The sequence below is a fragment of the Salmo salar genome, chromosome ssa10, assembly GCF_905237065.1.
Source record: "Salmo salar chromosome ssa10, Ssal_v3.1, whole genome shotgun sequence".
Taxonomy (NCBI): domain Eukaryota; kingdom Metazoa; phylum Chordata; class Actinopteri; order Salmoniformes; family Salmonidae; genus Salmo; species Salmo salar.
In genome coordinates, this window is record NC_059451.1 from 119,066,989 (window position 1) to 119,079,086 (window position 12,098).

The window sequence follows — 12,098 nt, forward strand, 5'->3', positions numbered from 1 at the left end:
TTCAAGGGTTTTTCTTTATTTTTACATATATATACAGTTGAAGATGGAAGTTTACATACACTTAGGTTGGAGTCATTAAAACTCGTTTTCAACCACTCCACAAATGTCTTGTTAACAAACTATAGTTTTGGCAAGTCGGTTAGGACATCTACTTTGTGCATGACACAATTGTTTACAGACAGGTTATTTCACTTATAATTCACTGTATCACAATTCCAGTGGGTCAGAAGTTCACATACACTAAGTTGACTGTGCCTTTAAACAGCTGGAAAAATTCCAGAAAATTATATCATGGCTTTAGAAGCTTCTGATAGGCTAATTGACATCATTTGAGTCAATTGGAGGTGTACCTGTGGATGTATTTCACGGCCTATTTTCAAACTCAGTGCCTCTTTGCTTGACATCATGGGAAAGTCAAAAGAAATCAGCCAAGACCTAAAAAAAAAACCTACACAAGTCTGGTTCATCCTTGGGAGCAATTTCCAAATGCCTGAAGGTACCACATTCATCTGTACAAAGAATAGTACGCAAGTATAAACACCATGAGACCACACAGCCGTCATATCGCTCAGGAAGGAGACGCGTTTTGTCTCCTAGAGATGAATGTACTTTGGTGCGTAAAGTACAAATCAATCCAAGAACAACAGCAAAGGACCTTGTGAAGATGCTGGAGGAAACAGGTACAAAAGTATCTATATCCACAGTAAAACGAGTCCTATATCGACATAATCTGACAGGCCGCTCAGCAAGGAAGAAGCCACTGCTCCAAAACTGCCATAACTTTTTGGAGAATGTCCTCTGGTCTGATGAAACAAAAATATAACTGTTTGGCCATAATGACCATCGTTATGTTTGGAGGAAAAAGGGGGAGGCTTGCAAGCCAAAGAGCACAATCCCAACCGTGAAGCATGGGGGTGGCAGCATCATGTTCTGGGGGTGCTTTGCTGCAGGAGGGACTGGTGCACTTCACAAAATAGATGGCAGCATGAGGTAGGACAATTATGTGGATATATTGAAGCAACATCTCAAGACATCAGTCAGGAAGTTAAAGCTTGGTCGCAAATGGGTCTTCCAAATGGACAATGACCCCAAGCATACTTCCAAAGTTGTGGCAAAATGGCTTAAGGACAACAAAGTCAAAGTGTTGGAGTGGTCATCACAAAGCCCTGACCTCAATCCTATAGAAAATGTGTGGGCAGAACTGAAAAAGTATGTGCGAGCAAGGAGGCCTACAAACCTGACTCAGTTACAACAGCTCTGTCAGGAGAAATGGGCCAAAATTCCCCCAACTTATTGTGGGAAGCTTATGGAAGGCAACCCGAAACGTTTGACCCAAGTTAAACAATTTAAAGGCAATGCTACCAAATTCTAATTGAGTGCATGTAAACTTCTGACCCACTGGGAATGTTATGAAAGAAATAAAAGCTGAAATAAATCACTCTCTCTACTATTATTCTGACATTTCACATTCTTAAAATAAAGTGGTGATCCTAACTGACCTAAGACAGGGAATTTTTACTAGGATTAAATGTCAGGAATTGTGAAAAACGGAGTTTAAATGTATTTGGCTAAGGTGTATATAAACTTCCAACTTCAACTCTAGATATACACACACACACGCACGCACACGCACACACACACGTCTTCATGTACTTCTTAAGGAGTGCTGGTCATTCGTTTTGACAGCATCAGTGACTAGTTTATATCCTCCCTGCTTGACCAGATGTATATTTTGGGAGAGAAGATCCTGGCTGACAGCAGGTGAAGAACGTGAGAATCAGTGGGCTGTGGATATCCACACCACCATCACCCATGTAGGCTATCTAAACCCATGACTCATAAGATGTGCATACCACTAATATGGAATCAGGACTCAGGACTTACCATGCAACGCTTGGACTGGTAAACTGGCAGCCGATTCTCCTCACTCAAGATCCGCTCACAATAGACAAACCAAGGCATTGTTAGTGTGTGCGTGGAAGACAGCAGAGAGAGACAGACAAGAACACATTGAATGAGTCATCTTTTTCACAATATCCTGTTTACCAGAGCCTGACAAACAAAAGGCAGTCATTCCTTTGCCATCCACAAATTCATCTGTAACAACAGTCAGTGAGGAATAAGGGCCTTGTTCGCCACAAGAGACAGGAATATGGAGAGTTTAAAGGGAAGGAAGCATGAGTTTTTACTCACCAATGTAACAACACAATGTGGTCACAAAGACTTAGTAACTTAGTTGTCACGATCTGGTTAGTTATGTTTTAGCGTTTTTACATATTTATTAAGTTATCTTCGGAACTACCCAGAATGCACTATTTCTCAACGTAATATGAGAACCGGTGCTACCAAGCTAGTTCCAGCTGGCTAGCATTAGCTATTAGCCATGCTAGCACGTGATTACATTCCAAAACAAGTGTTGACGCTGGTGAGCTACTATGTACACCCACTTAGAAGAAATCATATAACCATATAAAACTGCATCTCCTCTTTTCCTGTGTGTTTGGTAGTCGAGCAAGTGAGTGTTGTAGTACTTTTCCGTCATTCGTAGCTAGTGCAGTAATACCCACAAGAATGGGGTTACGACTCATTTGTGGCCCAAAAAACGAGAAGCTAGCTTTGAAGTGGGACCGGTTTGTCTGGAAAAAAATTGTTTTATAATAATAATAATAATGATAATAATAAAGGTGTAACTTTGCATTGAGACTTTTGATGCATATTCTAATGAAAATCGATATGTTACATGTGGTTATGTTTATGCAACCTACCCTTTAACATGTTTTCTCCTCACATGTCAATTGCAGATTCACATGTGTCATTTGCAGTTTGACATGTGAAAACACAAGAGACACTATATGTTCACATGTATCTAATATCAAGTTCACATGTTAACACCACCTTTTCACATGTGAAAAGAATAACATGTTTCCACCTCACATGTGAATTGAAGAAGGAATTTGCCTTTCAAGTGTGAAAAACTTTAACCTGTAAAAATCTCATTTGCCTTTTAACACGACTGGCATACAGCCGAGTTATCGTCATTACATGTCCTTTTGTGTTATGTGAAATGCTAATAATTATTATTCCACAGGAGTCATGCAGAGCTCTACTTCTTCCTCCTCTCCCTCATCTCGTTCTCTCCCCCTTCTTTCTCTGAGGAAATGGAAACTTGAGTCTGTGTGGTTGGTTCGAGAGACCAAGCTTGGGCAGACTCCTGGGCGTCTGTGTGTGGCTGTGCTGCTTGGCAGGGCTGAGTCGAACCCTCATCGCTCCCTCCCTCTGGCTTTGTAAAGGAACCAGACCAGAGAGAAAGCCACAGCACTGAGAGAGACGCCATTAAATTAAATACAACTGGTTGCCGCAGGACTCAAGAGGCTATTGGAGTGAAACGTTATGCTATAGCTTCTGCTGCTTACTAACAATGCTTAAAGCAGTAGCGGTACATGCCAAAAACAAGCCTTATTTTTCCTCTGTTTGACCCAGACGAGGGTTGTAAAAACTACCGGTAATTTACTAAAGTTACCGGAATCTTCAGTCATTTTTTTGGTAATTAACAGAAAATCGATGGCAATCTATGGGAACTTTGGTAATTTATACTTGAATAACTTAAAACATGTTTTATTAATATATAATATTCATGTTTTATATTGTCCTTGAGTTTCTAGTGGATAGACCATATGGTTCAAGAGAAAATAGCCTAATTAATGAAATAAGCACGTAATCAACAATTGCGTTATTTTTTATATTAACTCTGCAGCTCATCACAACTGACAGTTTGACGGTAAAACATTGACAACAAATACTTATTGACATTGCAAAATAAATACAACTTGTAAAACAAATATAAAGGATATTCATGATGAAACACTGACATTAAAACACCAATGATGTTCACAAAATGTATGGTTTATATTTAGGATAATGTTTTATAGATTTGTCATTCAATTATTATTATTATTATTCTTTTTTTTAAATCATCTTATTTAACTATTTCATATATTTTACATGTGATAAGGCCAGAGATAATTACAGATACTTGTGATAATCTGAAGTACCCAAAAGGGCCACTAGATGTTTTTTTATTATGGGATCAAACACAGGTCTGTAGTGACGCCTCAAGTGCCTTAAGACTGTTCTAAATGGGAAAAGGGGGGGGGGGGGTGTGCAACTCAATATTAGGAAGGTGTTCTTAATGTTTTGGACACTCAGTGTATATTGTGAAAAATTATGATAATGCCATTTTTTGTGTAAGAGCTTTTTGAAAAGTCTGAAATTGCAGCCTGTTTTGGTAGGATGGAGTTTTGGCCAGCCTGGCAATATCACCAGGCGGTATAAGTTAATAGACCAATAAAAAAAAAAGAGTTTCAAGCCTCTCTGCCAATAACAGATAGTTTTCAGGTTACATATCCCTCCCATTAGGCTCGTCTAATTAGGCCCCTCACTCGGACCACTCCCAAACAAATCGAACCAACTGGCATTTTCCACCTTCTAATGCATCTCTCACTTGTTTCCTCTTAACTCTGGAATCTCAGACATCAAATAAAAAGCATCAACTACTGTAGACCCACCCCCCCCCCCAAAAAAAACTGTTTGACAAAAGGATGAAAACAAGTAGTGAGTACTGACCTTGAAGGCATATTTTCTGTTGATGTGGTCGTCGACAGACAGCATGGATATACGAAAGCTAGGCAGGAGGATGCTGCCGAGTATACCCTCCTCTTTCTCATCTGAAGGAAACAAAAACAAACAGGAAACAAAACATGATATGCAGAACCTTGTTTAACCTCCTTCAAAAGTTTATTTATGTAGCAGCTACTGCTGCTGTGAAACAGATCCCTCTTCCTGAACAGGAGGATTAGGTCATTAAGGTAAGGATAGACCTCTTCCTGAACAGGAGGATTAGGTCATTAAGGTAAGGATAGACCTCTTCCTGAACAGGAGGATTAGGTCATTAAGGTAAGGATAGACCTCTTCCTGAACAGGAGGATTAGGTCATTAAGGTAAGGATAGACCTCTTCCTGAACAGGAGGATTAGGTCATTAAGGTAAGGATAGACCTCTTCCTGAACAGGAGGATTAGGTCATTAAGGTAAGGATAGACCTCTTCCTGAACAGGAGGATTAGGTCATTAAGGTAAGGATAGACCTCTTCCTGAACAGGAGGATTAGGTCATTAAGGTAAGGATAGACCTCTTCCTGAACAGGAGGATTAGGTCATTAAGGTAAGGATAGACCTCTTCCTGAACAGGAGGATTAGGTCATTAAGGTAAGGATAGACCTCTTCCTGAACAGGAGGATTAGGTCATTAAGGTAAGGATAGACCTCTTCCTGAACAGGAGGATTAGGTCATTAAGGTAAGGATAGACCTCTTCCTGAACTAGAGGATTAGGTCATTAAGGTAAGGATAGACCTCTTCCTGAACAGGAGGATTAGGTCATTAAGGTAAGGATAGACCTCTTCCTGAACAGGAGGATTAGGTCATTAAGGTAAGGATAGACCTCTTCCTGAACAGGAGGATTAGGTCATTAAGGTAAGGATAGACCTCTTCCTGAACAGGAGGATTAGGTCATTAAGGTAAGGATAGACCTCTTCCTGAACAGGAGGATTAGGTCATTAAGGTAAGGATAGACCTCTTCCTGAACAGGAGGATTAGGTCATTAAGGTAAGGATAGACCTCTTCCTGAACAGGAGGATTAGGTCATTAAGGTAAGGATAGACCTCTTCCTGAACAGGAGGATTAGGTCATTAAGGTAAGGATAGACCTCTTCCTGAACAGGAGGATTAGGTCATTAAGGTAAGGATAGACCTCTTCCTGAACAGGAGGATTAGGTCATTAAGGTAAGGATAGATGTAGTTCAAACTATCTAGGTCTTACATGTTTGAAATGTCTTTTGAGACTTTTCATAGCAAAATGAGTATTAGAGGGCTTACAGGACTTCATGTGACAAGTTGAACCCCATTTTCCATCCCAGAATCTACGCAACTCTAGCCTGGTCCCACATCTGTTTGTGTCGCCTTGTGTCCCAATGAACGGTTAGCTTTACAGCACAAACAGATGTGGAACCAGGCTAATAACAAACCTCTACAAGAACAAAACATCCTGTCACAACATGTACATAGCTGAGAGGAACACCAGGAGAAAGAGAGGGACGCTGTGATTGTCACCATATAAAAAAGGCAGCAACAGTACTGGCATTCATTCTCTGGTCAGAAGAGAACAACAGGACCCAGTGACAGGGAGGAAGAGATTAGCATCTGTCCATTGATTAAACTCCAGCAGAGAAATAACTCTCACTAAGCCTTATTATGTCCAGCTGAGAGACCATACTGGGTGGAAGTGTGTGTGTATGTGTGGAAGTGTGTGTGTGTGTGTGTGTGTAGTGTGTGTGTGTGTGTGTGTGTGTGTGTTTTCTGTGAGGCATAAGCTACAGGAAGCCTAGATGCTAACACCCTCTACTACATCCATCCAGCCTACAGGGGCTGTTGCTCTAGTCTCCACACTGAATCATTGAACAACCAAATAAACAAACACAATTCAAACCAAGACAGTTATGCAAAAGAACAACACGGTGAGGGGCTCCGCATTGCAACACAACCATGGCTAATGTTACAGGGTGCGTTATGGAGAGAGGTTGAGAGAAAGAAAGAAGTTAAAGTGGAGAGAAAGTGGAGAGAGAAAGAGAGCGACAGAGAGAGGGTTGAGACTTTCTTTGAGTAGTTTGTATGTAGACCGAGGCTGAGAGGTGGAGATGTTCAGGTAGCTGAACTCTGTGTGGCCTCCAGTTGGTACAATACCATACAGAACAGGAAGTAGGAAGAAAGCTGGCTGTCCTGCAGCTCCCACTGAGGCCTGGCTCCAGGATATATCTGTTTCCTCCAGCCTGTTCTGCTCTCCATCGTTCTCTCCCTCTCAGCCTCTTTCTCTCTCTCCATCCCTCCGCCTCCTCTCCAACCTTCCTCCCCCTCTGGGCTCTCCTCTGATTTATTCACCAACACTTGTATTCACACATACCTACCTGGGTTAGCCTGAGCCACAGGAGATAAGGCAGCAAAGTGCAGCAAATGAGATTTCAAACGGTTATGATCCTATAATATAGCCTCAGCCCTCTCTTTATAGTGGCTAGATACTGTTCATTAGATTATAGCTGAATTTAGGCTCAGAAATCATTGATATGAAAGCTGCAATACTCCTCTAAAATGAACAGTAGTTTTTAAAGTCCCACGGTGATATTAACAGCCGTAAAGCTGCAATACCCCACTTAATAATAGACTAATCTAATGGAATAAACTGGGGATTAAATCTCATCTGTCATTTACATAAATTTGTTGTTACATTCCTATCTTGGCCACCAGTAGGCGCAGTGAGTGGCCCATCTAGGACTAAGTCTTTATGCAGATACATATAGACCCTAGACTATAAACATCCTTCACAAACTACAACCCTTTTCATACTTTTGTTTTTTACATTAAAATTAATTTAATTGTCATTTTCTGTCAATGGTTTACACAAAATACTCTGTCAGTGTAAAAAAAGATTTGAACATTTGTAAATAAATAAAAATAAACCCCCTGGGTTAATAATGTTCGAATCATCTTTGGCAGCGATTACAGCTGTGAGTCTTTCTGGGTATGTCTCTAAGAGCTTTGGACACCTGGATTGTACAATATAATTTTTTTAAATTCTTCAAGCTCCGTCTAGTTAGTTGTTGATCATTGCTCGACAGACATTTTCAAGTCTTGCCATAGATTTTCTAGCCGATTTAAGTCAAAACTGTAACTACGCCACTCAATGATGTCTTGGGAAGCAACTTCAGCGTATATTTCTCCTTGTGTTTTAGGTTATTGTCCTGCTGATAGGTGAATTTGTCTCCCAGTGTCTGTTGGAAAGCAGACTGAACCAGGTTTTCCTCTAGGATTTTGCCTGTTCTTACCTTTATTCCGTTTCTGCTGATGACAAGCATACCCATAACATGATGCAGCCACTGCCATGCTTGAAAATATGAAGAGTGCTAGCAGATACCCATAGACTTCCAGTCATTGCGCTAACGCTACTTAGCATTGGCTCACGAAACTACCTCTAACTTCCTTCATACAGGACACAGAGACATACAAATAGTATCCAAGAGTTAATTTGACCCTGGGGAAATAGATAAAGGGCTTCAAAATGACAAAGTATCCCTTTAAACTCAAACTGTTTTTAGTGACCATTGGCCTCATGGTGAAATCCCTGAGCAGTTTCCTTCCGGCAACTGAGTTGGGAAGGACGCCTGTATCTTTGTAGTGACTGGGTGTATTGATACACCATCCAAAGTGTAATTAATAACTTCACCATGCTCAAAGGGATATTCAATGTCTGCTTTTAAAATTTTTTTTACCCATCCAATAGGTGCACTTTTTGCGAGGCATTGGAAAACCTCCCTGGTGTTTCTGGTTGAATTCACTGCTCGACTGAGGGACCTTACAGATAACTTCATGTGTGGGGTACAGAAATTAGATAGTGTTTAACCGGATTTATGAAAGACTATCATTGCACACAGAGTGCATGTGACTTCTTATGTGACTTGTTAAGCACATGTTTACTTATTTACGCTTGCCATAACAAAAGGCTTGAATACTTATTGACTCAAGACATTTCAGCTTTTCATTTTTTATTCATTAGTACAAATTTTGAAGAACATAATTCCTCTTTGACATTATGGGGTATTGTATGTAGGCCAAGCGACCCCCAAAAAAATCAAAATTTTATCAATTTTAAATTCAGGCTGTAACTCAACAAAATCTTGGAAAAATTGGAATATTTCCTGAAGCCACTGTAGTAGGTTTCCATGTCACCATATTCCTTTCATAGCGCACTACTTTTGACCAGGGTCCATAGAGCATTATGTAGGGAATAGGGTGCCATTTGGGACACAGCCATACTGTATGTCAGGATATGACCTGCTGCTGTTCAAAAGGCTTCTGTGTGTTTGATGTCACGTTATCTGCACTACATCTTCAAACACCTCGATAACCCAAAGACATATTTCCAAGGTTATCGTTGGTGAACTACAGCTCTGCATTTAAAACCATCATCCCAGAACTGCTACAACACAAACTCTCCCAGTTGAACGTGTCCAGCTGCATCTGTCAAGATGGATCACTGACTTACAGACAAACAAGACGCAACACGTGAAGCTGGGAAAAACATATTTCGGACTCTTTATGCTACACCAGGGATCATTATACTAGATTCATGCTCTCACCTCTAGTCACTCTACACCAGGGATCATCAACTAGATTCATGCTCTCACCTCTAGTCACTCTACACCAGGGATCATCAACTAGATTCATGCTCTCACCTCTGGTCACTCTACACCAGGGATCATCAACTAGATTCATGCTCTCACCTCTGGTCACTCTACACCAGGGATCATCAACTAGATTCATGCTCTCACCTCTAGTCACTCTACACCAGGGATCATTATACTAGATTCATGCTCTCACCTCTAGTCACTCTACACCAGGGATCATCAACTAGATTCATGCTCTCACCTCTAGTCACTCTACACCAGGGATCATCAACTAGATTCATGCTCTCACCTCTAGTCACTCTACACCAGGGATCATCAACTAGATTCAGCCGCGGGTCAATTTTCTCTTGAGCAGATGGTCCGTTGGCCAGAACATAATTACAAATAATTTAACCCAAGAAGTCCAAACAGATCATTTCTAACTTTGCTTACATTGTACACTGAGTGTACCAAACACTAGGAACACCTTCCTAATATTGAGTTGCACCCCCCCCCCCCCTTGCCATCAGAACAGCCTCAATTCATCAGGGCATGGACTCTACAATGTGTGGAAAGCGTTCCACAGGGATGCTCGCCCATGTTGACTCCAATGCTTCCCACAGTTGTGTCAAGTTGGCTGGATGTCCTTTGGGTGGTGGAACACTATTGAATCAATCAACTTCCTGGGGGTTAACACGGCTGAATCAATCAACTTCCTGGGGGTTAGCACGGCTGAATCATTCAACTTCCTCCCTCTAATGGGAGGACAGCCTCTAATGGGAGGACAGCATCGCAGCCTCTAGCGGGAGGACAGCATTACAGCCTCTAGCGGGAGGACAGCATCACAGCCCATAGTGGGAGGACAGCATCACAGCCTCTAGTGGGAGGACAGCATCACAGCCTCTAGCGGGAGAACAGCATCACATCCTCTAGCGGGAGGACAGTATCACAGCCCCTAGTGGGAGGACAGCATCACAGCCCCTAGCGGGAGGACAGCATTACAGCCTCTAGCGGGAGGACAGCATCACAGCCTCTAGTGGGAGGACAGCATCACAGCCTCTAGTGGGAGGACAGCATCACAGCCTCTAGCGGGAGAACAGCATCACATCCTCTAGCGGGAGGACAGTATCACAGCCCCTAGTGGGAGGACAGCATCACAGCCTCTAGTGGGAGGACAGCATCACATCCTCTAATGGGAGGACAGCATCACAGTTTCTAATGGGAGGACAACATCACAGCCTCTAGCGGGAGGACAGCATCACAGACTCTAGCGGGAGGACAGCATCACAGCCTCTAGCGGGAGGACAGCATCACAGGCTCTAGCGGGAGGACAGCATCACAGGCTCTAGCGGGAGGACAGCATCACAGGCTCTAGCGGGAGGACAGCATCACAGGCTCTAGCGGGAGGACAGCATCACAGGCTCTAGCGGGAGGACAGCATCACAGGCTCTAGCGGGAGGACAGCATCACAGGCTCTAGCGGGAGGACAGCATCACAGCCCCTAGCGGGAGGACAGCATCACAGCCCCTAGCGGGAGGACAGCATCACAGCCTCTAGCGGGAGGACAGCATCACAGCCTCTAGTGGGAGGACAGCATCACAGCCTCTAGTGGGAGGACAGCATCACATCCTCTAGTGGGAGGACAGCATCACAGGCTCTAGCGGGAGGACAGCATCAGAGCCTCTAGCGGGAGGACAGCATCACAGACCCTAGCGGGAGGACAGCATCACAGCCTCTAGCGGGAGGACAGCATCACAGGCTCTAGCGGGAGGACAGCATCACAGGCTCTAGCGGGAGGACAGCATCACAGGCTCTAGCGGGAGGACAGCATCACAGGCTCTAGCGGGAGGACAGCATCACAGCCTCTAGCGGGAGGACAGCATCACAGCCTCTAGCGGGAGGACAGCATCACAGCCTCTAGTGGGAGGACAGCATCACAGGCTCTAGCGGGAGGACAGCATCACAGCCTCTAGTGGGAGGACAGTATCACAGGCTCTAGCGGGAGGACAGCATCACAGCCTCTAGCGGGAGGACAGTATCACATCCTCTAGTGGGAGGACAGCATCACAGGCTCTAGCGGGAGGACAGCATCACAGCCTCTAGTGGGAGGACAGCATCACAGGCTCTAGCGGGAGGACAGCATCACAGCCTCTAGTGGGAGGACAGTATCACAGGCTCTAGCGGGAGGACAGCATCACAGCCTCTAGCGGGAGGACAGTATCACAGCCTCTAGCGGGAGGACAGCATCACAGGCTCTAGCGGGAGGACAGCATCACAGCCTCTAGTGGGAGGACAGCATCACAGGCTCTAGCGGGAGGACAGCATCACAGCCTCTAGTGGGAGGACAGTATCACAGGCTCTAGCGGGAGGACAGCATCACAGCCTCTAGCGGGAGGACAGTATCACATCCTCTAGCGGGAGGACAGCATCACAGCCTCTAGTGGGAGGACAGTATCACAGGCTCTAGCGGGAGGACAGCATCACAGCCTCTAGCGGGAGGACAGCATCACAGCCTCTAGTGGGAGGACAGCATCACAGGCTCTAGCGGGAGGACAGCATCACAGCCTCTAGTGGGAGGACAGCATCACAGGCTCTAGCGGGAGGACAGCATCACAGCCTCTAGCGGGAGGACAGCATCACAGCCTCTAGCGGGAGGACAGCATCACAGCCTCTAGCGGGAGGACAGTATCACAGGCTCTAGCGGGAGGACAGCATCACAGCCTCTAGCGGGAGGACAGTATCACAGCCTCTAGTGGGAGGACAGCATCACAGGCTCTAGCGGGAGGACAGCATCACAGCCTCTAGTGGGAGGACAGCATCACAGGCTCTAGCGG

The 12,098-nt window shown here is 44.1% G+C and overlaps 1 protein-coding gene across 21 annotated transcripts in view; it reads right to left on the reverse strand.

Annotated features, from left to right (window-relative positions):
- Positions 1-12,098, reverse strand: part of LOC106561741 (pleckstrin homology domain-containing family A member 5) — a 248,718-nt gene that overhangs the window by 82,931 nt on the left and 153,689 nt on the right. For 20 of the 21 annotated variants that reach the window (XM_045688504.1, XM_045688512.1, XM_045688508.1 and 17 more), the window contains one exon: positions 4,624-4,724. In XM_045688504.1, coding sequence (XP_045544460.1) covers positions 4,624-4,724 — 101 coding nt within the window. Of the gene's footprint in view, positions 1-1,884; positions 2,275-4,623; positions 4,725-12,098 lie in introns of those variants that run through there. The other variant, XM_045688521.1, reaches the window with a different exon arrangement.